General features: G+C 30.9%; 6 protein-coding genes across 8 annotated transcripts; all 6 read left to right on the top strand.

The window, feature by feature from the left end:
* The first annotated feature begins 8,530 nt into the window (after positions 1–8,530).
* ERF1 (ethylene-responsive transcription factor RAP2-12-like) lies at positions 8,531–11,813 on the top strand. 2 transcript variants are annotated; one of them, XM_012213416.3, is made up of 3 exons: positions 8,531–8,984; positions 10,545–11,467; positions 11,571–11,811. In XM_012213416.3, the coding sequence occupies exons 1-2, from the start codon at positions 8,702–8,704 to the stop codon at positions 11,417–11,419; spliced, it is 1,158 nt and encodes a 385-aa protein (XP_012068806.1). In that variant the 5' UTR covers positions 8,531–8,701; the 3' UTR covers positions 11,420–11,467; positions 11,571–11,811.
* A 142-nt stretch (positions 11,814–11,955) lies between these two features.
* On the top strand, positions 11,956–14,451 carry LOC149499427 (uncharacterized). Its single transcript, XM_089724709.1, has 3 exons — positions 11,956–13,988; positions 14,075–14,167; positions 14,262–14,451. The coding sequence occupies exons 1-3, from the start codon at positions 13,473–13,475 to the stop codon at positions 14,322–14,324; spliced, it is 672 nt and encodes a 223-aa protein (XP_089580835.1). The 5' UTR covers positions 11,956–13,472; the 3' UTR covers positions 14,325–14,451.
* Positions 14,452–16,975: 2,524 nt separating this feature from the next.
* Positions 16,976–20,263, top strand: LOC105631665 (GDSL esterase/lipase 5). Its single transcript, XM_012213839.4, has 5 exons — positions 16,976–17,602; positions 17,729–17,850; positions 18,893–19,123; positions 19,297–19,552; positions 19,983–20,263. Exons 1-5 carry the CDS (start codon positions 17,317–17,319, stop codon positions 20,222–20,224), a joined length of 1,137 nt encoding a protein of 378 aa, XP_012069229.1. The 5' UTR covers positions 16,976–17,316; the 3' UTR covers positions 20,225–20,263.
* Positions 20,264–20,508: 245 nt separating this feature from the next.
* On the top strand, positions 20,509–22,464 carry LOC105631338 (GDSL esterase/lipase 1). Of its 2 annotated transcripts, none has more exons than XM_020678253.3 (5): positions 20,509–21,065; positions 21,160–21,281; positions 21,385–21,597; positions 21,681–21,936; positions 22,105–22,464. In XM_020678253.3, exons 1-5 carry the CDS (start codon positions 20,798–20,800, stop codon positions 22,335–22,337), a joined length of 1,092 nt encoding a protein of 363 aa, XP_020533912.1. In that variant the 5' UTR covers positions 20,509–20,797; the 3' UTR covers positions 22,338–22,464. The 2 variants fall into 2 exon arrangements, with proteins under 2 accessions (XP_020533912.1, XP_012068809.1); XM_012213419.4 differs by having other exon boundaries at positions 21,364–21,597.
* Positions 22,465–22,760: 296 nt separating this feature from the next.
* LOC149499426 (GDSL esterase/lipase 1-like) lies at positions 22,761–24,478 on the top strand. The gene is made up of 5 exons (XM_089724701.1): positions 22,761–23,209; positions 23,297–23,418; positions 23,509–23,742; positions 23,828–24,083; positions 24,166–24,478. Exons 1-5 carry the CDS (start codon positions 22,951–22,953, stop codon positions 24,387–24,389), a joined length of 1,095 nt encoding a protein of 364 aa, XP_089580827.1. The 5' UTR covers positions 22,761–22,950; the 3' UTR covers positions 24,390–24,478.
* A 1,216-nt stretch (positions 24,479–25,694) lies between these two features.
* Positions 25,695–27,304, top strand: LOC105631341 (GDSL lipase). The gene is made up of 5 exons (XM_012213423.4): positions 25,695–26,021; positions 26,100–26,224; positions 26,329–26,538; positions 26,624–26,873; positions 26,976–27,304. The coding sequence occupies exons 1-5, from the start codon at positions 25,763–25,765 to the stop codon at positions 27,236–27,238; spliced, it is 1,107 nt and encodes a 368-aa protein (XP_012068813.3). The 5' UTR covers positions 25,695–25,762; the 3' UTR covers positions 27,239–27,304.
* Positions 27,305–27,598: the final 294 nt, after the last annotated feature.

The raw sequence follows: 27,598 nt of genomic DNA, 5'->3' as shown, positions 1-27,598 counted from the left end.
TCATTTTGATAGTTTTCTTTCTGGTCCTCTCTGTGTAAACTGCAAGAAAAAAAAAAAAAAAAAAAAATCCCCATCCTCGACCCCTCCCCTTCTTTTTTTCTGGTAAAACCCTTTTACCCTTTTTCTCGTAGAGCAGCTCATTTATCATTTTCTGGAATAGATAGTGTTCATAGTGTCTAAAATTCATAGTGTTTAAATTAATATTTATTTCAATTTCTTATAGCTGTATTTACTTATCTTATTTATGAAATATAAAATATATATCCTGAAATTGGAAATTTTGTTAAAAAAAATAGATTAATGGTGTAATTATCCATCATTGTTGATAGAAATAGAAATATCCATACTTCTTGGGCTAGGCAACAACATACGAGCCCATGAGATTGCTTAGTCTCGTTTGAGGCCCACCAAAAGTAACCCATTTTCAATGGGTTTTTCTGCTTTGCTATTCCATCCCCACAAATCCTTAAAGATGCAAGAGTTGTTTGGTAATTGGAATATATGTATTTTCGAATAGGTTAATGGCTTAATGCTATAAGGATAAGGTAATCCAAATAAATGTGAATTAATGAGGATAATTATATAATTTCATTATAAAAAATGAATTGATCAATACTTACATCAAAATTTGCTACCTAAAATTGTACAAAAAAGCACCAAGAATAAGAAATTATATTAATTTAATACAAGTTTAAAATTCAATTTCTTTACTTAATCCAGTATAGCAGCTAAAAATTGTGAGACATCTTTTATTTTCTAATAATTAAGATTTCTGTACATCATCAATTTTAACAACCCAAAAAGAACAGATTTTATTAATAAAGCTATTAATTTACAGAGGACACGACTTCCAATATCGTTTCAATCAGAACATAAATTTGAATTCTTAAAGAAGATAAAACACGTGTCATTCATGTAAATAAAATGTAAAAACGGATCAACCGGACGCGTATTAAAAACTCATTGATACACAACAAATCTAAAAACGAAATGCTTTCGTAATCAAGTTGATCTACATTTATTGCTACCAGTACCCATTACTTGATTAAGATTAATAACTATAATTTTGATTGATTAATAAATTTCATTGACATAATAACCAGAGTTGTAATGTTTAGACTAGTCCAGAAACTGAGGTTGATGACACATTGGGTACTATCGCTTTCATCAACAGTTGTAACAGTTATAATTGGCATCATCTTAGTAACTATACGATCTAAAATGACATTTCAATTCCAGAAAAATCTTAAAGATTCATTTCCATTGTCCAGCATTGAAAATACCACTCTCTAATGTGGGCCTATTTGGTATATTCAGATTCATGGCACCAGGCTGTCAAAGCTTTATGCTGTCTTTCAATTTCAACATCAAAGTTCTCTAATGCACACTACTGCACCTCATCAAAGTCCATCCATTTGTTTTTGTTAGCTGGTGCGAAATGAAACGGGTTATGACCTGAATAGGCAGGCTCAGTGTCAAAGAGTATTTATAGAATTAATCATTATATCTTGGATCATGTGTTTGGTCCTCTCATATATAAATTTCTTTCGGGGAAGCCCGTTTTTCTTTAATGGTAAACGGAAATTAGTTAGATTTGTGGACCGTTAAACGGAAATGTGTTTGAATATTTCGTATAAATATTTAAAAGAAAAAAGGTTATTAAAGTAAATACACAACTTCCTGTTTTTATTAATTAACTCATTTAAATATTTTTGTTAGCTTGTGCGAAATGAAAGGGATTATGACCTGAATGGACCAACTCAGTGATAAAGAGTATTTACAGAATTAATTATTATATCTTGGATCATGTGTTTAGTCCTCTCATATACAAATTTTTCTCGGGCAAATCCGTTTCTCTTTAATGGTAAACGGAAATTAATCAGATTTGTGGACCGTTAAACGGAAATGTATTTGAATATTTCGTATAAGTATTTAAAAAAATAAAAGGGTTATTAAAGTAAATACACAACTTCTTGTTTTTATTAATTAACTCAATTAAATATTTTTTTAAGATATGGATTATGATAGATAACATCGTATCAATCCATACTTATTTTTTTATTAAATATCTTGTTAACTCACTCTCTATCTTTGACGAAGCTTAATTGTGAAATTTTATTTTTTAAAACACTAATTAAACAGTTGACAGATATTAAAAAAATATAACAGCTCCTTAATCCTATCGAATAAATTATTCGGGTTAAATATAAAAAATTTATCTATCCTGACATAAAAAAAAAAAACTGTAGACATACGTGATTGTTTTATCGTGGCAAAACATTACATGTTGAGGAGGTCGGCAAAGTTGTCTGTTTTTGTGCAAAAAGATTAAGAAGGCGGTGTCTTTTTTTACACTAATCACGTGATTACTACTCCTAATTCTGTATTTATAAGCTTTATTATTATTTTATTTTTGATTAAGAAAGTATATCCTGCTATGATTACTGAATTTTATCACTATTAATTTTTAATATTATTTGATCATTTATGTTAAAAAATAATAATTGATGTCATATACATACTTACGATAATAATTAATTAAATTTTCATAAATTATTTAATATTTAGCATCAAACAGATATTTTTATTAACATTTTTTTTTTACTTTAAACCATTATATAAATAGTTAATCATTAATTACTAATATTATAAAAGAAATAACTTAATTAATAATTTTTATCTCTTATAAGAATTATACGAGAAATTATATAAAATCAAATTGTACATTTTTTTTGCCCTCAATTAGCTTAACTCGTTACTTCTGTCTATCAATAGGAGACAGCGAAGATAAGAGAACCATCTTGGATAGCTCTGCCCGAAATCAATAATTTTGATCAAGTGATTAATCACAGCCGTTGATTATTCAAAGATCATCCTGAATAATCAAAAAAAAAAAAAAAGATTTAAAAATAAAATCCCTTGAGATGCAAAAGAAAAATATTTCTCTTGTTTGGAAGCTATCCCTTTGGAACGTGTAGGCCACAAGCCTTGCCTCTTAATCATCTTCTAGGGCTCATTATTGTTTAAAATGCTTTTTTTTTTTTTTCCATTAATATTTTTATATATTTTTTATGATAAATTGAATTTATGATAATTTGTCTGTCAAATGAAAAGAATGCCACTTGACTACCAGGCCAAAATTTCAACCAAAGACAATGACGATTGATGCTTGAACATTTGAATATGTAGCCACTTGGGTCAATATCCCATGTTTAAATAATTTTCAACTTGCAAGTTGGTGTTTCCTCCACTCCATCGCACAGAAAATTAACTCTAAATCAGGTGTGGTCGGATTAATTTTCTTATTAGTATAAAGAGTGAAATATTTCGAATTCAAGTCCTTTCAACTATAAGAATTTTTATTAATTCAGTGAATTAAAAGAAATACTATCCTTATTATACAGCTTAACATATTATTTCGATTATTGAACCTTTTAAGATATAAAAAACAAAAAATCTGATAAATTATATTTTAATTTGGTGAAATTAAAGTTTAAAAATTTTAAATGGTGTGAAGATAGATAAAGATCAAGATTATGAGAACTTGACAAAAGCTAAAGTTGGTATACAAACATTGTACCATTAGAATAAATCATGATCAATGAGAAGCAACTTGTTTATTAATTACTATATAAATCACTATTAATCTATCATTAACATTTTAAGCAAAATATAATAATAACATTTTTTATTTCTAAAAGGTAAATTTAAGTAAAATGGATCAGAACCAAACAAAATTTAGAACCAGCTGCCTCTATCTTTCTAAAAGTTAGGAGTTAACCCGAGAGAGAGAAAAGAAACCGACTTTATGCTATTTTGTACATTTACTATCTGATGTCGACCACATTTTGTTTCTGCTGACAGGGTCCTAAAGGATGTGACCTGTAAAACACTGTTACTAAAATCATGCCTTGAAGTTTCTGGCCAGTATAATTTGATCGGTTTTTTCACTTATGTAAAAATTTAAGAGTTTTAAATTTAAAATCTCTCGATATTAATAAATGAGAAGAAGGATTGTGCTTATATTTAGCTCGCAATGCCCTTGATTCTCAGACGTTGATCAAAATAAAAAAAACAATATGATTGATTAATAATTTAACGAGTGAGTTATAAAAATATTAATAATAAATGATTATTAATATAATTATCATTTAAGATAGTTATAATATAATTATAAATAATTAAATTACAAATAACCAGTGGTTAGCAAGGACACTTTCATGCATTATGTTAAATATCAAGAAAAATCCATTTTTGCTTCAAGAATATATTAAGAATTGTATTATTAAGACTTGTATTATTTGTATCAATCTATGAAATCAACGTATTCGGTTCAATCAATTTATTTCAATTTCCTTCTTTAAATTATTTAAAAATACAAATTGACCAAATTTTCAATTCAATTTATCTATTTTTTCCGGTCAGACCAGTGAACCAGGCATAAGATAAATAATTCTAAGTTAAGCTAGTCTCCAACAACTTCAATACTTAATACATATTTTAAAATTATTTCATTAAATGAATTGGGTCAAAAAAATTTTTATTTACAATATAAAACAGATATTAATGTAATGAATTTCATTATCTGCTCATTTCAATAATTAAATATACATTTCGATTTTAAACTATAAAATAAAATGGTATAAAAGGTCAAAAAATACTACCAAATATCTGTATTCCAGCAGAACTCTCTAGAAAAAGTTGTGGCAAAGACAAACGGTGACCATTATTTTCCAAGTTGGCAAAAACGAACACCAAGTTGATATTGTCGTATCGCTGCACCAAAACCAATGCCATATTATTATTACTTTATACGTCAACTAAAATGCAAACGCGTGTTTATTTCTAATTTCTTTATTTTTATCTATTTATGGTCAATCAATTGATCAATCAATCAAATAAACACGCACGTTCTAATTTACTAATTAGCCCTTTGTCCCGACTTTAAAAAACTTTAAACATGTGTGGGTCCCTCTCTTTTTCTTAAACAAACACTTTTATTTTGTCGTCTTGTATTATTACTAGCTCACAGCAGATTCCGGTGCATGAACCTTCTTTTTTACCTTTTTACCCCTTGATATTTTGGTTATTACCGGTCCCATCTCATTTCTGGGCTCAGATCGTGCGGAACATTCCAAATTATCGTCAGATTTTTTTTTTTTTTTTTTTTTTCAGGTTACCCTCTGCCGTACAGTAGCCCGATGATATAGTTCAGTCTACCCATATCTAAGACATGGGGCTCCATCTCGATTGTCCACTTAAGAGTTGTAAACGAAACGAGCTTGACCTTTTTTTTTTAATTTAATTTTTAATTAGTTGAATTTAAGTTTTATATATAAAATATTAAAAGTTTTATTTCTCATAAATGTATAACATTTTGATTTTATTTAGAGACACGGACTGTATTTAAACATAATAATACTTGATTTGTTCGTAAATTAATTAAATTTACGTAACCGAAAATACGAACGTATCAAAAAATTAAATTGAACTTTTCCTTTATTTTCTAAATAGGTCACTCGTTGATGGTTTACATATAAGGTTTTTTTGAGTCATTTTTTTAAAGTCAAATTTACACTTCTTCCACCCAACCCAACATAACAATAAATTAATAAAATAGATTTTTTTTTAATTTCTTGATTATTAATCCAATTGATAATAATTCAATTTCAATGGAGCTAATATTAATATCTTCTATCACATCATATCACAATAGCCATAGCTTACACGTAACGGTGTTTCTTAACGAGTTAATGCATTTAATGGAATATTGATTGAATAATTTTTAGAAGAAAATAATATAAACCGAAAGATAAATTAACTATTTAATCTAGGATGCGGAAACTTTGGAAAAATTGAAAATTAAATCGAATTATTTTTTTGCTTTTGGTTCAGTTATTTAGTTTTCAATTTTAGGTTCGATTTTAATTTTTTATAATTTCATTTTTCGATTTTTGAATCAATTATTATAAATTAATTATTTTATAAATAAAATTCAATCGTTTAACCGAATCGAACCAATTGATTAAGTTTTTAGTTTTCAAACTTATTTCGCTGCGGAACGGTTCCAACTTTCCAATCGCCCGTTTTTTCACTCTTCTAATTTAATCATTAAATTTCAATTAAAATTTATATCATATTTGCATTATGTAGCAAAAATTGTGATTCATTCTTTAAACTTAGTTGGATTTAATTATTTAGTTATTCCTTTTAAATAGTTTAAGGAAATTAAATTATACAAAGGAATATGTGATTTTGTGTAAAAATGTGATAGTAATTAAGAGTAAAAGTAGGAAAATAATAGTTAATTACAGTAAATATATGACTGCGGAATTCGAAATTTAAGAAAGATTAGGTGACTCAGCGGACAATTAGTAGAGTCAAATAAGGTTACACCGTCCTATTTAGTTAGGTAAACCTAAAAGGGTGGAATTGGAAAGGCATTTGGACAACATTAATGGCACGTGGAAGACGAAAACTCGCATTTCTGATTTATTCCACCAACCCATTCAATCTTATTTTTCAATATCAATACAAAATATTTAACTTCTCGGACAAAATTAAATTATGATTAATGAAATATTTCAATTTGAATATCTTAAATTATAAATTTTTAATTTAATTTTCACGCTAATTTCTAAATTGAACTTAATTGGAAAAAAAAAAAAAAGAAAGACAGAACGTGAAAGCTACACCTATGCCATGGATTAACTTAACTCGAACAAATGACAAGACCATTGTTTCTACTACATTCCTCCACGTCTCATCACTCTCCTTTGTTCCTCAAAATGTGGGTAAGGAGGAGAAAAGAACAGAAAAAAAAAAAAAAAATCTACATACGGTTACAGAAACCACGTAAGAAGCGTTAGATTTTATACTTGCACATGCCTTTGTTTCTGTTATCGATAAGCATAACCATATGCTTTATAATTTATCTCCTTTCTGCTATATATATATATATATATATATATATATATTTAAAATAATATTATTAAAAATCTGTTGAGATTTCAATTTTATTTAGTGCAGATTTTCTGCATAGAATTTGATATTTTTATTATTAGGATTAATGATTTTTAGGAGTATTTTTAGGTATTAATTGATTCACTTGTAAGTCTATAAATAGACACATTTTTTTGTTAATTAAATAAAGTGTAAAACATTATTAATCATCTTATGCATTTCCATTTTTCCTTCCAAAATCCCAACAATATATATATATATATATATATATATATATATATATATATGCTAGTTAATGGGTAATCGTAGAGATTGGCTAATAGGTAAAGTTATGTAACCGGTTTAAGCGAGTATAATTGGATAAATTGGAATTTGACTTTAAATAAAATATCTTATCCTGAATTATATTTGCTTAGACCGGATTCGACAACTCCATTTATAAACCAAAATAAGAATTTTTTATAAATTATTATTGTTTTATATTTTTTTTTTAGTCTATGGTTAGGAATATTATCTTTTAATAAAAATTTCTATTTGCATTGATTTGATCTATGAGTAGAGTTATGTATCCTTCTTATTTCTATTTTTATTTTTTCATTACAATATCTGAAAATAAAAATGATATTTTTCCTTACAAAATTAAAATGACATTTTATAAAGACAGTTTAATATACTTTCCGAAATTAATGTATAGAGTAACTAATTCAGTTAAACTTTATGAACTAAAGTAGTTTAGTAATGTTTGTTTTTAGAACAAATTAAATTGAAAAATTTCATTAAAAGGAAATCGTATACAGATATAGAGTATTGATAGTACTTTATTAATGTTAGTTAAGTTAATTTATAGCACTCTTGTGAGACCTATATTTTGTATTTTTTATATTTTTCAATTAAGCCACTTTTGAAATTAGAGTGAATTAAAATAAGATAATTCAAATTTTCTATGAGAGAAAATTCATTTTGAAGTGAAAAGGAAACAATTTCAAAAATTTAGAGTGAAAAATATAATTTAACAATTATTTAGTAAATTTCAAAAATTTTTATTTAAGAGACTATTAAATATAAGCATATACAAGCAACATGGATATATGAAAATCTTATAAAATATATAGATATATGGCATGTCCATTAAAATATATATCTTATATTTATTGGATATGATTTTTATTGTATTAATGACGTTTATATTACTCCAAATTATGAGAAAGAATTATATTATTTTTAAAGTTAATAATTTTTGATAATTTTGCACACTATCCCGCATAATATAATTTTTGATAATTTTATACATTTTTACGGTTCAATTCAATTTAATTAAATTGAAATATTTAATAAGGTAAGTCTACATTTATAAATTTTACTAAATTTATTGCAAATGGTTGAATTTATGTTTTTGGCCCATTTTACCCCTTCAATTGCCTTTCAGCAAATGGGAATCAAAAGAATACACGAGGGTATTAAGGTAACCCAGCTATGACTAACTCATAGCCAAATGTCACAAAAGTAATTTCACAGTCCAATTTGTCATTTCCGCACAAATATAAGAACCTCATTCCTTACAAGCAACTCTCTTCCATTACAGCATTACTTATTAAAACCCCTCCAAAATTCGCTCTCATTATTTCTCTCAAAACCTCAAGTAACCATTACTCACCATTTCGGTACCTCTCGTTAGAAAGTTTTTTCATTTACGTCCCTATAGTGATAGCCATCATAAGCTGCTTCAGCGACAACCACCATGTGTGGCGGTGCTATCATCTCCGACTTTATACCTCCCGCGGTCGCTGGGCGATCTTCTCGGCGGTTGACAGCTGATTTTCTTTGGCCTGATCTAAAGAAACCCATTGGAAAGCAGTACTCAAAACCTGTTGTTGATCTTGACAATGATTTCGAGGCTGATTTTCAGGAGTTCAAAGATGAATCTGATGCCGATGAGGAAGATGATGTCATGCTTGATGTCAAGCCTTTTGCTTTTTCTGCTACTGCCTCTCCTCCTGCTCGCAATCGCTCTTCCTCTCGTGGTAATGATTTTTACTTACCTATTTTCAATTTAAGATTTTTTTTTTCTTCCCCTGAATTTATTGCTTTTGTGTTGCAGCTGATTCTTTTTTTTTTTTTTTGAAAGTTTTCCGTTTTAATTACTTTTAGTTTTAGATCTTTATTTGAATGTTTGAGGTACTTGTGAGTTGTGGCTCACCATAGGGATTATCTTCTGTTTATATTTATGATTATTGCTCAGTTTGGTTCTTGAACTTTCATTATGTCAAGTTTGATCCAAAATCAACTTTTGGATTAAAAGCAGAAAACTCAATATTTTATTATTTTTGTCAAAAATGGAGTAAATTGATATTGATCATAAACTCAGTTTATGTTCTATGTTATTTCAAAAACTAATTTTGTAGAATTGAATATTCAATAAACAATTATAAAGGATAAATTGAGAGTTTATTCTTATACTTGTAGTATGATGGTGTTCTATCACTTTTAATTTTTTTTTTTTTTGGACTTTCTGGGGATTTGAGAGGAAAGTATTTATGAAATTTTTATGGTTTATGAGTTCTCTTATCATTTCCATTAGATCTTGTGTTCTGGGTTGAGGTAGACCTTATGGTAATAACCTTAAAAAAAAAAAAAAGAGATGAAGTAATTGTTGCTACTTTTTTAGGCTTTTGGGTATTAAATCTGGTTTTTTGATTTTTGAAATTGCTTCCAAGTTTTGTTTCTTAATTTGTCTATTATTATTTTTTCAGTTGTTAGATTTTGTTTCCCTTGTGCTAAAGGACATCTCATTTATCTTTTTATCCTATCTCCAAATTTAGTTATTTCTATGTCCTCTTTATCTCGGTATTTTTGCTTAGGAGCAACAGGAAAATAAACAAAATGGAGATACAAACTCATCCTTTTTTCATTGAGTGGGGGGAAGTCCATGCCATGTGGTGTTATGCTATTCCTTTTATCCATCCTTAGCTTTAAAGCTGGGATTTTTATGTGATAGTTTTAGTCTATATCAACCTTCAAACTGTTGGCAGTTAAAATTCTTTGTTGGCTGTGAATTTGCTCTTGCGTCAACATAAAATTTGTGTTTAATGATTTTAGTGCTGATCCTTGAAAAATTTTCCTCTAAATGGACATAAAAGAGAAAAATTTTCCTTTCTGCGAGAAGAAAATGAAAAGATGATATCTTCTCAGACAACAAGTTCTGTGTCAATCATTTAATATATGGTGCTTTTTAATTGCATTTTTCTTCTGAAAGCTTGTTTGTTTCAAAGGATTTCTTTTGGTTTTTGACCTTTGGTGGTTTCGTGAGAAAAAAAAGGAGTGTGTTGAATGATTTCATGATCTTTATAAAGAACCTAAGAATATTTTGCGTGTGTATGTTTATTTGGAATTTTTTTTTTTTTTTTTTTGGGGGGGGGGGGGTTGTGTGTTATTTTTGCACATTAATGATGGGATTTTGCTGGATTATGCCAAAGATGCAGTTTTGTTCTTTTATTCAGTGGAACTTTCTATGCTGGGCATTGTTCCTGTCTTTTGATGGCTTTATTTAGTGTCTAATATCTTTGCTTTATGATTTATTGAAGGATCTGCAGCTGTCAAATCTGTGGAATTCAATGGGCAGGCAGAAAAATCTGCAAAAAGAAAGAGAAAGAACCAGTATAGAGGAATCCGGCAGCGCCCATGGGGAAAATGGGCTGCTGAGATTCGTGATCCCCGGAAAGGGGTGCGTGTCTGGCTAGGAACATTCAATACTGCAGAAGAAGCTGCAAGAGCATATGACGCGGAGGCACGTAGAATTCGTGGCAAGAAAGCTAAAGTTAACTTCCCCGAGGAAGCTCCGCATGCTTCACCAAAACGTCCATCTAAGGCAAACTCTCAGAAATCACTTGGCAAAACAAACTTGGCTGAGAATTTGAATTACTTGGACAATCCAGAACAGGACTACTTCAATTCTATGGGCTTTGTTGAAGAGAAACCGCCAGTGAGCCAGTTTGGTATAATGGACTCTCTTCCTGTTAATGGAGATGCTGTAGTAAACTCCATTACTCCAAGTGACAATGTTCCCATGTATTTCAATTCTGATCAAGGGAGCAACTCTTTTGAGTGTTCTGACATTGGATGGGCAGAGCAGGCTGCAAAGACTCCTGAAATCTCATCTGTTCTCTCAGCTACTCCTGAAATTGACGAATCTCTATTTATAGAGGATGCTAACCCCAAAAAGAAGCTGAAATCTGACTCTGGCAATGAGGCGCCTGCAGAAGAAAACAATGGAAAATCTCTGTCTGATGAGCTGTTGGCCTTTGAAAACCAGATGAACTATCAGATGCCTTATCTCGAGGGGAGTTGGGAAGCTTCGCTTGATAGCTTCCTGAATGGAGACACAACTCAGGATGGCGGAAACCCAATGGACCTGTGGAGCTTTGATGACCTCGCTGGCATGGTTGGGGGTGTTTATTGATCAAAATCTTCATTACTCATTAGCTTCTGTAAATAAGTCTACATGTTAGTGAGTTTCTTTAGCCTCTTGTTTGGTTGATTGTTATCTATTTCATTGATAAAAAGTTCATTTTTGCTATTAGGTTTCTAAATTAATTTTCTTTGCTTTGTAGGGATGATTCTGTGTCTGATATGTAGTACAAGCAATCTGGACTTTGCTTAATCCTCTGTGGAGTAGGTGTTCTGAGGAGCTTTTGGTGCAAGAGTAGTACATAGGTATTTAGGTTCCCATTTACATTTTGAGACATTGGACTTGGCTTGTTGAATTTGATGCTTGTATTTGGCAATGCCAGTGTGATTTGTGTTGAAAACTAAGAAACTCATATGAAATTTAACTCTGCTGTTATTCTCTGACATTCGTCTTAGGTATTAAATTTTACATACGAGGCCATCATTTTTGAATCAGTTAATTCGTGCTTCATGATGACTACATTCAATGATAAATAGCTTTATTCCTTTAAGTGGTCTCTAGAAAGTTCAATTCCTTTCCCTAATTAGACTTTTCAATGTGCTTTCCTGTGATTTTGTGCCATTTACTGCAGATTCTGTCTCCAGTCTTCCTTGCACATCTTTGGCTCTAGACTCTCTTAAAAAAAAAAAGAATTAGGCTTTGGTGTGCTTTTTTTCTATTGTGTTAGATGAGAAATGGAAGCTGCACAGATTCAAATGTTGAAAAACACGGATTTTACTTATTTACTTTTCAAGGATGATGCATCGAGTCAAGTTAGACTCTATTTTCCAGTTATATGCGTGTTTTTATTTTTCTTTTCCGGTTTATGCGCGTATTCATAGCTTTAGAGCGAATGAATGATATTGAATTCCTGATTTTACAATTTGTGCTGCTATCTTTTTATTTTCTTTAATTAATAGAAAAGCAAAGTAGTTGAGTATAGTTGGATTAGGGGCATGATTTGTTGATTTGTGTAACACGTTTATTTGGTAGTTGACAGCATATGGATGGGCAGTGAAATGGGGGTGTTAATGGCCATTTCCTAACTTTTTTTCGTGTTTGTTAAGCACACACGTGATAATGAGGTATTAGTAGTCCGTAGTAGTGAGGTTGGAGTCGCACGTGTGAGGGATTGGTAAGAAAGAGCAAAATGACGGTGGTTGTGTCCATGTGTGTCGTACGTCGGACTCCAATCTTTAGGCCGAGTAGCTCCAAATTTGAGATGGTGGAAGTCAAATTGTGGGGTCCTTTTTCTCATATTTTGGGGGTCACAAAACCTCGAAATGCGAGCCCTGTTTGGCTTCTTTTTGTGCGTACGGTTATAATGGTATGGGCGACTGATGAATCAAACGCGGTGTTTGGATCTGAGAAGGAAGAAATTTAGGTTAGAATTATTTTTTAATTACAATTTACAAAAATATATTTCATACTATGTTTAGAAATCTAATTATTATTATTTTTATTAATTATAAAAAAATAAAAAAAATTTTGCTTCCTTCCTGCATCCTGCCCCGACATGAATAATATTGTCCTATTTGGTGTCGTTCAGAATAATATATAGGTGAGCTGTGATGTCACGAGTGGAGATAGGTTTGCTAGGCACTGACAGCTGACAACTGAAACTATTATTTTCATTAATGACATGGAAGTAACAAATTTATTTGTAATATGTTTTTAAAATAACATGGATGTATTTGTATGTCGTAGATCAAACTTCATTGAGAAATTAGTAATTTACTTGGGTTATTTAAAAATGTCAAAGAGGCTCTCATAATGGCCCATCACATTTAGCCCATCAATTGGCACATAAAGCCCATCAAGAAATTTGCAAGGAGTCAAAGAAATTATCAACTATGATCCTCCTCTGGGTACAAAAAGTGTTCATATTTTGTTTGAAGTCACATTAAAGAAAGGAATAAGAGAATTCAATACTTAAGAAGTAAACATCAAATTCCTCCTTTGGAATCAAAACCTATAATCTATCTTAAAATCACCTAATTCAGCTTTATCTTTTAATCTATTTTGGATTACCAAAACTACTCCAGAACAAGAATGAGGACATCTAATGGAACTCTGCAATTCTTTTTCATTCAAGAGCTTCTGTTTGTTTTTATTCACTCTCCTTCTTTTCATAGCCATAACCATTGGAATTATCACTTTGGTTGTTATCTTCATTTTGAGGCCTAAAGGACCAAGATTCTCTCTTTCAACAATAAAGGTAGATTCATATCAGTTAAATGTTTATTCCAGTTCAGATCTTCTTCTTTCCTCTGTTGTTTCTTTAACCCTAAATGCTCAAAATCATAACAAATTTGGTATAAAATTTAGCCCTTCATGGCTTAATCTTTACTACAATGGAATCCCAATTGGCCTAATCCAAGTTCCAGGATTTTACCAACCAGCTCAAAGTGACAATATTGAAGTGAAAACAAAGATTTCTCTCCATGGTGTTAATGTTACCAGAATTATTACAGAAAGTTCATTACAAGAAAAGAGAAAGAAGAAGGTTGTTCAGATGAAAATATTAGGTGATTTGAGAGTGAAACTAATATTATTTCGCCTAAGCTCGCCAAAGTTCAAGGTTTGTTCTGTTCTGTGTATTGAACTTAATTAATAAAGATAATCAGTTATTGTAATGATACATCTAATAATTACCAATTCTTGCAGGTTGCCTTGGAATGTGACATAGATTTGGATTATACAGAGCTTCCATTAAAGAATTATCAACTCTTCAATATGGATGTAATTCAAGATCATCTCGTACGTATTAGTTCATTTCTGTTGTTTTCTTCTCATTCTGATATATATATAATACATCAGTGATGTATCTTTTTTCAAAATGATTGCATTTCAGGCATCTTTTCCTGGTAACTCTGAATCTTTCTCCAAGAAATGTACATTAGCTTTCTACTTGTAATGGTGGTAAATTTCAAGGCTTGACATACGTATATTGATCATTTTCAGTTTGCTATAATTGTATTGAACTCGTAATGGACTCAGAAGCGATTGTGATCTTGAAATGGTTATCTACTTTTCTTTGTATATTTCTATTTTTAAGGAATTCAAAGCTAATGTAATCTTGTTTTAGTTTAGGTAATGCAAATAGGTTTGTCTGGAAAGCTTGTCAATGTTCATGAATGACAGGGGAGGAGATTTTTTTCTTGTCCTTTAACTGCAAGAAAAATTCCCAAACCGAACAGGGGGACAATTTTTTTCCTCGAATGACTACCGACAGGCCCTGATATATTAAGCCTAAGCCTACGAATGATTCCAAAACCTGAAAGAAATAAGGTCCTATCCAGCTGCAGGAATTTGGTTTCCTGTTGAACTCAAATGATAAAAATGTAAAAATGCCATTAGTAATTTTTCTAGTTATTACAATGCACTATAAAGATACAAGAAGGAAATAAAAGACTTGGTAAGACCCACAGGTGATAGTAGTCTATGGGGTTGTGCAAAACATCCGACCGAACCAAATCAAACTGATCCATTCGGTTCAGTCAGCATGCTCAAAAAGGATTCGTATTTATAAGTTTGAGCCAAATTATTGGTGGTTTGGCTCAATTTTATAGAAACTAATCATTAGAATTAAAACTGATCAAATAGTAAAAGCCTTTTGTAGGGTTTGAACCGAATTATTAGTGATTCGGCTCAAGTTTGCATAAAATAATCGTTAAGTTCAAAAATGACCCAAAATGATAAAAATGATTGAATCGACTGATACGATTCGAATCAATTCGATTTAAATAACAATTTCGATAAGAAAAATTTTAATTTTATATTTTTTAGAACCGAACCAACCGTTTGCTGGCCCCCAATTTCAAAATCAGTCTGTCGGCTTGATAATTGACATTGAAGGTAGGCAATAATACGAAAGGCAAACTGATATATATGAATTATGATATATTTGTTTGGTACATTTACACTTTCATTGGCTGAGAATTTTGACATGATCTTTACCTATCATTTTTATATTCAACCGCCATTATCATTCTTTCTAGCAAATTTATTTTTTCCGAAACAATAAGCAATTATTAATTTATTTGCAATTTTTATGGTTTAAGAGATGAAAAAAAAAATAATTCCATTTCATGTTACTTTAATTTTGTTTTAATTTCTGAAAATGCATAAATTCCATTTAAGATTTCGTTTTTCTTTTTTTTTTTTTGGGTTAATTAATTGATTTTGAGTCGAATTTTAACTTACAATTTCACAGTTTGAAGACCAGTGTAACATGATAAAATATAGGCTCATTATTGGTTCTAAGATTTTGTTATCTACATTTTTTTTTTGAAAGAGAAACTCATAGCCTTTTATTCATTATCATAAATCTCGTACAAACAATAAGGAATATAATTCCAGATACGTAGATGCGTAAAGCGAATAGAAGCTCGAGCCAGGGTATGAGCCTTTAAGTTCGCTTGCCTACGAATCCATCTAGACGAAACCAAAGGGAGTTCTAAAAATAAGTTCTTACAATCAGAAATAATACTCCCCACATCCGATCTGAATAAAATAGAGGAGCTCAAAGCAAAAAATAAAACCTGTGAGTCTATGAAAATAGTACCTCCACGCTCAACATAATTTTGCTTGAGAAATAATAAAAAACTACGAAGAGCTAGAGCCTCAGCAATAAAAGGGTCTGTACCACCTGTAAAGTGGCCTGAAACTGCTCGAATAAAAATGCCTTCCTTTGTCTCCATCACTGCTCCAAATCTTTGAATGCCTTCTTGCTCAAAAATAGAACCATCCACAAAAGCTTGCCATGATTGGTCTCCTCTGTTGCTAAGACGTCCGGGTGAAAAGACGTCCGGCTGGAAATATTGCAAGCCTCTGCCGACTTGTATTTGAGGATGCACTGGCCATGATTTTATCAACACATTTGGTAAAATGAAGTAGGTGTAGATCTATCTCGATCAATGACTTGTAATAAGGAAAAAAAAAATTATATTTGGTCCACAAATTTCTAATTATATTTTCCACTCCAAGATCGTCAGCAACAATTAAAACAAACCATAGACTTGGTCCAAAAATTGCAACTATTACAATTTACATCTTGCAAATATTCATGTTGACATAATATTCATGTCGACCAATAATTCAAAACTCCAAGTTGACAAAAAATAATTAAAGAAGACATTTCAGCACGTACGACTTTCACTCTACAAACCTTGCCATTAAAAATTTCAGCTGTACTCCTCCTTAATTGTTGGGTGGTGTTTCAGATGTCTATTAATCTTTTTTTTTTTTTTTTTTTTTTTTTTTGATTTAGTAAAATAGCCGTTAAATTGAAATCCTTTTGGCCACAATTGTAATAATTTAGTACGTCTCTGATCTGGGTGGGTTCTTCTGTCATAAAATATGTCTCTCACATTATCCTGTCCTCCTAACATAAACCCATATAAAAAGCTTGTAACTTTTTTTTTGAACTTGTTGCCACAATAATAATAATTATATGTTGAATTTTTTTGAGCACAATATTGATAAATAGCCCCATTTGCCAATTTTTAGGGATCATACATTCAATTTTTCAAAGCAACTTAATATAGAAATACTTGAGTCTAAACAGAGACAATTACAAACCTGGAAATGATATTACTTGGAAATGATATTTAATTTCATATCATTATATACAGTTTTGAGATTGGATTGAAGTATTTTCAATAGTTTTTCCATTCACACAACATGACATAATAATAAAATTTCAGTATGACTTTCTTCTTTTCAAACATCACAAGCCTTTAATTGTTAAATCCCAAAAAGGCTTGAAATTGCAGTTAATTGATTTACATGATTTTTTTAATAGAAAGCAAATAATGACAAAGTTACTTTTATATTTATATTTATATATTCACGAGTTATATATGCACTAGAAAGATTTCTGTGATTAATGTAAAACAAAGTCAGCCATGGCAAAGCTGTTAAGCTCTCTCTTCTTTGCTTTCTTTCTTCTTCTTCATCATCTGTTTTTCCTTTCAACAACTTGCAAAGCAACAAAAATTACAAAACCCGACGGAAAACCAATCGGAAATGTTCCTTTCTTCATTTTTGGTGACTCATTTTTGGATACCGGAAACAACAATTACATCAACACCACAACTCTTGACCAAGCAAATTTCTGGCCTTATGGAGAGACATATTTCAACTTCCCCACAGGACGTTTCTCCGATGGCCGTTTGCTGGCGGACTTTATTGGTGAGATATCTGCAAATCTTTATGTTTATGTCTTTCTTGTTTGTACAAATCTCATGTTTGGTTAACCAACAAAATATTCTGTCTAAACCTTTTTTAATATTGGCTAATCTTGCTCATTCATTGCAGCTGAATATGCCAATCTTCCATTAATCCCACCATTTCTTCAACCTGGGATTGATCGATATTACTTGGGAGTGAATTTTGCATCTGGGGGAGCAGGTGCTTTGGTTGAAACTTTTGAAGGGGATGTAAGTTTACTGTTACAATGAAAATTATCTAACAGTACATAATTTTTAAATTTGGCACATATATATATATATATATATATATATACTATTTTCTACATGTTACTTAGGGAAACCTTTCCACTCAAAGATTGCTGAATGTAACTTTTTGTTCAATATGAACTCATTGTCTGTTCTTTTTTTTTCTTTTTTCGACTGCTTCTATATCCCATGTGGGCAAGAACAGGGTTTCTATGCTTTTCAAGAAAAATTTGGTTTTCAAAAGTAAAAACGGGAAAAGGTTAAAGATTAGGGATTGATCGAAAGCTTTTTATCGGTCTCAACTTGCATAGTTTAAAACCTGCATATTCTGTTGACCCAAATCTTGTGGATGATGTAAGCTTAATTTCAGACAGTTATGCTTTTTCTTGGTTGGATGCACCTAACACTAACATTTTGGGTCCACTGATTTTTGAATGGTATAAGATAGAATGCTTGATGTGTCAAACTCAAAAACTTAATGGCATGCTATCTTCCATTTTTTCACAATTTCAATCAAAGAAAAAGAGATGAAGCTAATCCTTTATTGTTTTTATTTGTTTGGTTTCCATATTAAAAATGAGTTTAAAATATCGAGATTTTTAATTTATATAATAATGAAAATGTTTAGAATTACATGCATTTCATATTTTAAAAAAACTATTGTTAAATATAAGAAAAAAATACATAAAAATGATAAATTGTGATAGTCATCGGAAACTGGGGACTAATGGTATTATATCGAATGATATATGTTTGTAAAATCATAATAAGTTTATCAAATGTCGAAAATGTTTTTCTCTTTCTGAAAATAAAATTTATTTTCTTTTAAAATGACTTGGATTCTTCTTCAATTAGGAAAACATCTTTTGTTAATTGATTTTCTGAGTAACTAAAAATAAAAAAAGCTGAAAAATATTTCTCAAATAAATTATTTTCCGTAAACAAATTTTAAATTTGAAAACGAAAGATTTCATTTAGTACTTAGAAGAATAATGGCACTAAATAGTGATGTTGGTGTTGTTAGGTGATTGATCTTAAAGCACAAATGAGAATGTATAAGAAGGTGGAGAATTGGTTGAGACAGAAATTGGGAAACAAAGAGGCAAAGATGAAAATATCAAAAGCAGTTCACTTGTTTAGCATTGGAAGCAATGATTATATGAGTCCTTTCTTGACCAATTCCACTCTCTTAAAGTCTTTCTCCAATCCTACATATGTTGCTATGGTCATTGGCAACTTGACCGCAGTAATTAAAGTAAGTCTTTCTTTTTTTACCTTTTTACTCTTTTTCTTCACGAATATTTTTATACCATTTGGGTATAAAACGAACAACATCTCCAAACACATACGTATACGAACTGTCTGTGTGTGTGAATTTCATAGAGTGATAGAGTAACCAAAATGCTTTTATTGTTTTTGAATGGGCAGGAAATTTATGAGCTAGGTGGCAGAAAATTTGCGTTCATGAATTTGCCAGCATTAGGCTGTGTTCCTGCTATTAGAGTACTTAAACCAGACAACAATGGCAGATGCTTAGAAGAAACTTCATTGCTGGCATCATTACATAATAAAGCTCTCTCCAACCTCCTTTTTAAACTTGAAAAGCAATTGAAGGGATTCAAATATTCATTCTTTGACTTCAGAACCGGTCTTCAACAGAGAATGGACCATCCTTCCAAATACGGTATGTGCATAAAAAATCTACTTTGTTTTATTGATAAATTACCACTTAGTTCCTATAATTTAATAATTTTACGACTCAAAACTTCTGTCTTCAAAATAATTATATTATTCCTCTATTTCCTTGTCATTAAATTGAGATGACAACAAAATAGAGTGACTATTTAATCAATTTTTGAAAATAAAGGCTTTGACTTGTAAATTTTACAAATCTTAAGGATCAAATAGTACATTTGATGCTGTTGGCAAATTTTGGACTCTAGCCCATTTTAGTGGGCTCCAATTTTGATTCTTATGCATGTCTTGCTAAAAGGCCTAGTATGGACTCTAGCCCATTATATTATATATATGCATTTTCTGAAAGTTTTATATTAAATGAAGATTATATTGGTAAAGTTGGATTTGGTGCTGAATTGGAAAATTGGGTAATGAAGGTTTCAAGGAGGGGAAGATAGCATGCTGTGGAACAGGGAAGTACAGAGGAGTTTATAGCTGTGGAGGAAAGAGAATTGTGAAGAAATTTGAATTGTGTGAAAACCCAAATGAATATTTGTTTTGGGATTCTTTCCATCTCACTGAAAAGGCTTACAGACAATTGGCAGATCAAATGTGGAGTGGGGATACCAATTCTCTTGCTCTTGGGCCTTATAATCTCAAGCAACTATTCCATAGTTGAAGATTTGCACAAAATTAAATTAAATTTATTTTTCAAGTACATATCTTCTACTTTGATTTATAAAATTTTGAAAAAGATGGGATACTTTAATTTTTTTTTGGTGTGTCTAAAGAATAAACTACTGTTCTTACAGTTTTGATTGGTACTTCTTGTGTAAAAATATTTTGTTTTAAATTGACTATATTTAAATATCAAATTCTTTAAAAATGGATTTAACTTGCAAAAATGAAAATTAAACTAGTAAGATAAGGAAATTTGATATGGAGTATAGATCACTCACACCATACAAAAGTACAGGATAAACTTGCTAGAAATGGAAAGAATTTCTCATTTTCCTTCCTACCACTCGAACTTTCCCTGAAAATGCCAAATAAGAAGAAAATAGCAAGAAAAGTTAAGAAATATTGTTCCATAGTACCTCAGCTTTTCCTTATATTTCTGAAACACAGTTGCATCAGGGTAGACAAACGTCAGTTTTTCTCACAATTGGATAAGGTTGTGATTAACTCATCCAATATGTACCATGTTCAAACTGATAAAAATAGCTAGAGAAGTTGACAACTTTAACTAAACATGGGAAATTTAAAGTTGGGTTTTTCTTTCTTGATTTTCTGTTCATGTCTGCTGATCTCAACCAGCTCTGCACAGAGTAATAATCTACCATCTCAAGATCATAAGAACTTTCCCTTATTCATCTTCGGTGATTCTATATTTGATGCTGGTAATAATAATTACTTGAAAACTGCTGTTGCTCGTGCAAATTTCTGGCCGTACGGAGAAACATTCTTTAAGTGTCCTACTGGGAGGGCCTCCGATGGTCGATTAATTCCAGATTTTATTGGTACCAAACTTAAACTTTATTTGTTCTTCTTAATTATAACAAAATCGATATATTTACTTACTTCTTTACGTTTACATTTTTTGTTTTTTTGTAGCTGAATATTTGAAATTACCATTCATCCGACCATACCTTGAGCCGAACAATCATCACTTTACAAATGGTGTGAATTTTGCATCAGGAGGAGCTGGTGCTCTGGTCGAAACTTTTCAAGGAAGAGTATGACACAATCAGGCTAACTATTTTTATTTAAATTACAGATTTTTTTTGTATTTTTCTTAATTTCTTGATTATTAAACAGGTTCTAGACCTTAAAACTCAGGTTACTTACTTCAAGAAAGTGGAGAAGCAGCTAGGGCAGAAACTGGGTAATACAGAAACAAAGGCATTATTAGCAAGAGCTATTTACTTATTCAACAATGGAGGCAATGATTATGCATCATCACCTTCACTAATAAACTCCAGTAGCGTGTTTAACCACTCAAGAAAAAAATATGTAGCTATGGTTATTGGCAACTTGACGACTGTGATCGAAGTAATTAATTTCATATTTAATTTAAATTTTCCTTTCTTTGATGTGGTTTTTGAGTTCATTTAACTGTTAATTTGGTTTATCAGGAAATATATGAGACTGGTGGAAGAAAATTTGGGGTTTTAAGCATTGGAGCATTGGGGCTTTTACCAGTTGTGAGAGCAATAGAAGAAAATGTTTCAAGTGGTTTTAGTGAACAAGTTACAATTCTTGCTAAATTGCACAATAACGCTCTTTCTAATGTGCTTAAGAAGCTACAGAGACGGCTACAAGACTTTAAATATTTATATTTCGATACCTACAGTTTCACGATATGTAGAATTAACAATCCTTCAAAGTATGGTAAGTTCTATCGAATTAATTTATTTCATTACTATTGTTTAGGAAAACTTAAGAGCACCAAGAACTATACTCAAGCCATGAGGCCTCTCAAAATTATTTTCTAGCAAGGAGGAGAGTTTTTTGATTGAAAACTTCCTTTTTTTTTTTTGGTTTTTGTGAATTTTGCAGGTTTTAAGGTGGCAAAAGCAGCATGTTGTGGAAGTGGACCCTATAGAGGATTGGGAACCTGTGGAGGCATTGGAAATAAAGAATATGAATTATGTACAAATCCAAGTGAATATTTGTTCTTTGATGGCATTCATCCCACAGAGAAATTCAATTATCAACTTGCAAAGCTGATGTGGAATGGAAGCCATAAGCTTACAAGGCCATACAATCTCAAAACACTAGTTGAATCATAGATAAAATGTACACTACCATTGTAAATTTATCTACACACGGCGATGGTGTACGAGACTAACGTTATAAATAGTGTTTTGTTTTAAACGAAAGTATTTGCAACTATAAACTCGAAGTTCTTTTGTTAAACTCTTCTTTTGATTAGTTTAGTGTATAAAATCGATTATCCATACACTAGATATAGATATAGACAACTCTGTCATTGACTGCCATTAGACGATTAAAAGTTAAAACGACAAAACGTCTACTTTGTGTTCATTCCGCGACCAAGCCAAACCACAACATTGTCAGTACCACAAATGAAAAGAATTTCTCGTGTTTCTAGATAAGGGAAATTTCTCATTTCCTTCCTATCACTCGATTATTCTCTAAAAATGCCAAATACAAAGAAAATAGCAAGAAAAAGTTGTTTTATATTATCTCATCTTTTCTATTTTTCTGCAAAATTGCATCCCGGAAAAGTCAGACGTATGTCTAGTTTTTCTTTCGGTTGGATAAAGTTGTTTAATTCATCCTGTGGACCGTGTCAAAACAAAAATCTAATCAAAATAGAAGTGTAAAGCCTCACTTCTATACTGATAAATACAGAAGAGTTACAACTTTAATCAACTAAAGATGGCAAATTCAAAGTTGGGTTTTTCTTTCTTGATTTTCTGTTCAACTCTGCTTATCTCAACGAAGAGCAATAATCTACCATCTCAAGATCATCAGAGAGTTGCCTTATTCATCTTTGGTGATTCTCTATTTGATGCTGGTAATAATAATTACCTGAAAACTGATATTGCGAAAGCAAATTTCTGGCCGTATGGAGAAACATTCTTTAAGCATCCTACTGGAAGGTACTCCGACGGTCGAATAATCCCAGATTTTATTGGTAAGAAAAAATTGAAGTACACTTTAATTTCTTCTGCTCAATAATAACAAATTTGATTTATTTATTCTTAAACTTTTTTTCTTTTAGCTGAATATTTGAAGTTACCGTTCATTCGACCATATCTTGAGCCCAATAATCATCACTACACAAAGGGAGTGAATTTTGCTTCAGGAGGAGCTGGTGCTCTATCTGAAACTTTTCCAGGACAAGTGTGATACAAATTCTTAATTAGGGTTCATACCTATATTTAAATTACATTTTTTTTTTGTATTTCGTTAATTTCTTTAATTATGAAACAGGTTTTAGACCTTAAAACTCAAGTTACTTACTTCAAGAAAGTGAAGAAGCAACTGAGGCAAGAATTGGGTGATTCAGAGACAAATGCATTATTGTCCAAAGCTATTTACTTATTCAGCATCGGAACCAACGATTATTTTTCATCTTTATTAACAAACTCTAGTACTGTGGTTAACGACAATTCAAGAAAAGAGTACGTAGCCATGGTTATCGGCAACCTGACAACTGCGATCAAAGTAATTAATTAATTAATTAATTGATTAAGTTTTTCTTTCTTTAATTTACTTTTTCAATTGATTAACAGTCAATTTGGTGTATCAGGAAATATATAGAAATGGTGGAAGAAAATTTGGGGTTTTAAGCATTGGGTCATTGGAATTTTTACCAGTAGTGAGAGCAATAGAACAGATCAATCGAGGTGGTTTTAGAGAACAACTTAGAACTTTTGCTAAATTACACAATAATGCACTTCCTCATGTGCTCAAGAAGCTACAAAGACAGCTACAAGGTTTTAAATATTCATATTTCGATACCTATACTTCTTCAATTTATAGAATTAACAATCCTTCAAAGTATGGTAAGTTTGTGAATTAATTATTTTCGTCCAATTATATTTAATTATGTTATATTGTGGTTTAATTGTTCAATTAATTCTGAAGGTTTTAAGGTAGCAAAATCAGCATGCTGTGGAAATGGACCTTATAGAGGAATTGAAAACTGTGGAGGTACTGAATTTGAGTTATGCAAAAATCCAAGTGAATATTTGTTCTTTGATGGCGGCCATCCCACAGAGAAATTCAATTATCAACTTGCAAAGCTAATGTGGAGCGGAAATTTTAGGGTTACAGAGCCTGACAACCTTAAAACACTAGTTGACTCATAGGTCAAATTAATAAGCTATGTTTGTAACCAAATATTAATTGTTTTCAAGATATAATTAAGGCTTATATAAATTTTTCTTTGCTGTTCAAATATTTTTATCTGACAATCATGGTGATGATGTAACTGTAATATTTTGCTTTCTACTTGCTTCTTATAGAGCACATCAGGAAGTGCCTCGTCAATTCGAATCCTGATAAGTCTTTGACAAGATAGGAAAAAAAAAATGGAATGAACATATTTGTTTGGCTTTTATATAAATTAGTGGGGACTGAGAAGTTTGGTTCGACAAACTTTTTTCTTTTTCTGTTGTCATTTCTCTTTCCGTTTACAATTCAAGGGAAAAAAAAAAAAAAGAACAGAACAATAGCACGTAGGATCGATAATGCAAGGCTGCACTGAAATTCAGCATAAAACAAATCATGAAGTATGATTGATTGATCTCGAGTCATAATTGTAGCCATTCATCTACATTCTAACCTTTGAGTCTTATTTCAGTCTATTTAGTAAAATTAATTGTTATGGTAGTTGTTAGCTATTTTAATAATTTTTCATTGAACGTTAATAGCTAAAATGATCTAAAGTTTTATAAAACCCTAAACCATTAATCTCTAAAAGCTAATTCAAAAATTGTATTACCAAACATTATAAAAAAATAGCGTTTAGCGTTTTGATAAAGGCTTCTTAAAAAGCTGTTATTGAACGGTCTTCACCATATTTATTTATTATATACGAAAAATTCTTATATTATATATTTGGCTGAATAAGTATACATAGAGTAGTTTTTATCTAAACGGGATATTTCCAGACTTCTTTTTTCTAGTGGAAAATATCCGAAGCCCATTAGCTGGCTAATCCAAATTTATGTAAAATAGGACTATGAGGGGGTAAAGCACCCCCTGCGAAAGGGTACTTAATTCAGATGACATCATGATGTGGAGTAGATCACATATGGAAAATCATTAGTAGGAAGAAAAATATAATAATGTTAGTATTTTTAGTTTGAATCCCTTTGTAATCTTGTGCAGACATGTGAAAAAAATATGCCTAAATAAAACAATAAACATTTGTATTTTAACCCTTAATTCAAGGGACAATGTTGGATTTTTTTCGTATGAAGTTTTTGTATTTTTCTTCCTTTACAGGATAGACTTGCTGAGTTCACCTTTCTATAGAAAAAGAAAATTTCTAATTTTGCTTTCTATTACTCGAATACAGATAAGTAAATATTCTGTTGAAGGGCAAATTAAAAGAAAGAAGCTATCTTTCTTCAGATGGATATAAATTAAACCCTACAAATACATGAACGAGAATAATAACTAATTGGGGAATGGCCAAAGATAATAAGAGTAGCAGAGTGAAATAATTGAACTGAACATGGCGAATTTCGGATCCAATTTTCAATTATTGGTCTTCTGTGGAAGCCTTTTCATCTTAATTTGCAGCCTGAGACCAGCTCTATGTTCTTTAGAGAAGCATTTCGCATTGTTCATCTTTGGAGATTCACTATTTGATGCCGGAAACAATAACTACTTTGAAACTCCATACAAGGCGAATTTTTTTCCGTATGGAGAAACATTCTTCAGGCATCCGACTGGAAGATCATGTGATGGTCGGATTATTCCAGATTTTATTGGTACGTATCGAACTTCTTCCACTCTTAATTTCCTATATTCTCTAATAATTTCTTACACTAATTAATAATCTGTTGTAGCTGAGTACGCAAAATTACCATTTATTCCACCATATCTGGACCCCAATAATAATTATCTGCTGATGGATGGAATCAATTTTGCATCATCAGGAGCTGGTGTTCTTGTTGAAACTCATCAAGGCGATGTATGTCATATTCCCATCCCTAATAATAAATTTTACGTAACTAATATCTTTTGAGTTCAATTTTAATCTACTAATTTGATTTTCTTTGATAAATAAATAAACAGACGATAGATCTCAAAACTCAGCTTAAATATTTCAAGAAAGTGGAGAAGCAGCTAAGGAAGGAATTGGGTAAAATAAGAACCAAGAAATGGTTATCCGGCGCCGTTTTCTTATTTAGCGTTGGAACAAATGATTACGCATCAACTTTTCCTGTAATACCTAATCCACATCAAGTAGAGATGGTTATTGGCAACCTAACAAAAGTGATCAAAGTAATTAACTTCCCATTAATTTTAATTATTAAGAGATTGATTAATTAATTAGTTAATTATGATTAATCATATAATGCTTATTCAGGAAATATATAAGAAAGGGGGAAGGAAATTTGGATTTGTAAGCTTGGGAGCAATTGGTTGTCTTCCAAGCATGAGAGCGAAAAATTCAACAGGTGGTTGCCAGGAAAAAATTACAGTTCTTGTTAAACGACACAACAAAGCACTTTCAGAAGCCCTCAAAGAGCTACAGAGTCAGCTACATGGGTTTAAATATGCAAATTTTGATTTCTACAGCTCATTGAGAAAAAGAATTAACAATCCATCAAAATACGGTAAGTAAGCTGTATCTAATTCTAATTTAATTATTGTAATTAATTAGGTCCATTTTTGTTTTTTAAATTTATTTTCATTTGTTTATAATTAATATTGCGAAGGTTTTAAGGAGGTGAAAGCTGCATGTTGTGGGAGTGGACCTTACGGCGGAACAGGAAAGTGTGGGGGAGAAAGAAAAGAGTATAAATTATGTGATGATCCAAAAAAATATTTGTTCTTTGATGCCCATCCTTCAGAGAAGGCTAACAAGCAATTTGCCAAGCTGATGTGGGATGGAGGTCCTCATGTTACAAAACCTTACAACCTGAAACAACTATTTCAGGCAAAAGCACATGGTGATAGTGGCTCTGTTTGGTTTGGTTAAGAAATTTGAAAATTAAAATAATTATTACATAGAAAAAAAATAAAACTTTTGATGGTTATTGGATCATTGGGAGATAGAATCACTGCCATTGGATGTTTGCTTTTGAGGTGATAATATGGAATATGTATATATTTAATCTCACAGGGTGAGTATTAGAAGACCCTCTCTATATCCACCATATTGCTATCCCTGATAATTATAAATGATCTACACTTGAAAAAGTGTGTAGCATATCATTTTTTTTTTTTAAATTCATTAGGGATCGAATGAGTTAGAATAATACTATGGACTATAAATTAGTGAAGCTCCTACAATTAGAGAGACTCAAATTTGATAACATATTCAAATTATTTTTATAAA

Source organism: Jatropha curcas, chromosome 1, assembly GCF_041381405.1.
Source record: "Jatropha curcas cultivar XTBG-Jc1 chromosome 1, XTBG_Jcur_1.0, whole genome shotgun sequence".
In the NCBI taxonomy this organism is placed as follows: Eukaryota; Viridiplantae; Streptophyta; class Magnoliopsida; order Malpighiales; family Euphorbiaceae; genus Jatropha; species Jatropha curcas.
The sequence above is the reverse complement of the archived record's forward strand: the minus strand, read 5'-3'. Positions and strand labels throughout refer to the sequence as shown.

Coding starts and splice junctions, on each gene's coding strand:
- ERF1 (XM_012213416.3), top strand. CDS start 8,702: ATGTGTGGCGGTGCTATCATCTCCGACTTTATACCTCCCGCGGTCGCT. Junction 8,985..10,544: donor CAATCGCTCTTCCTCTCGTG/GTAATGATTTTT, acceptor GATTTATTGAAG/GATCTGCAGCTGTCAAATCT.
- LOC149499426 (XM_089724701.1), top strand. CDS start 22,951: ATGGCAAATTCAAAGTTGGGTTTTTCTTTCTTGATTTTCTGTTCAACT. Junction 23,419..23,508: donor CTGAAACTTTTCCAGGACAA/GTGTGATACAAA, acceptor ATTATGAAACAG/GTTTTAGACCTTAAAACTCA. Junction 24,084..24,165: donor TAACAATCCTTCAAAGTATG/GTAAGTTTGTGA, acceptor TTAATTCTGAAG/GTTTTAAGGTAGCAAAATCA.
- LOC105631338 (XM_012213419.4), top strand. CDS start 20,798: ATGGGAAATTTAAAGTTGGGTTTTTCTTTCTTGATTTTCTGTTCATGT. Junction 21,598..21,680: donor ACTTGACGACTGTGATCGAA/GTAATTAATTTC, acceptor TTGGTTTATCAG/GAAATATATGAGACTGGTGG. Junction 21,937..22,104: donor TAACAATCCTTCAAAGTATG/GTAAGTTCTATC, acceptor TGAATTTTGCAG/GTTTTAAGGTGGCAAAAGCA.
- LOC105631665 (XM_012213839.4), top strand. CDS start 17,317: ATGGCAAAGCTGTTAAGCTCTCTCTTCTTTGCTTTCTTTCTTCTTCTT. Junction 19,124..19,296: donor ACTTGACCGCAGTAATTAAA/GTAAGTCTTTCT, acceptor TTGAATGGGCAG/GAAATTTATGAGCTAGGTGG. Junction 19,553..19,982: donor GGACCATCCTTCCAAATACG/GTATGTGCATAA, acceptor TGGGTAATGAAG/GTTTCAAGGAGGGGAAGATA.
- LOC149499427 (XM_089724709.1), top strand. CDS start 13,473: ATGGAACTCTGCAATTCTTTTTCATTCAAGAGCTTCTGTTTGTTTTTA. Junction 13,989..14,074: donor TAAGCTCGCCAAAGTTCAAG/GTTTGTTCTGTT, acceptor CAATTCTTGCAG/GTTGCCTTGGAATGTGACAT. Junction 14,168..14,261: donor ATGTAATTCAAGATCATCTC/GTACGTATTAGT, acceptor ATTGCATTTCAG/GCATCTTTTCCTGGTAACTC.
- LOC105631341 (XM_012213423.4), top strand. CDS start 25,763: ATGGCGAATTTCGGATCCAATTTTCAATTATTGGTCTTCTGTGGAAGC. Junction 26,022..26,099: donor GATTATTCCAGATTTTATTG/GTACGTATCGAA, acceptor AATCTGTTGTAG/CTGAGTACGCAAAATTACCA. Junction 26,874..26,975: donor TAACAATCCATCAAAATACG/GTAAGTAAGCTG, acceptor AATATTGCGAAG/GTTTTAAGGAGGTGAAAGCT.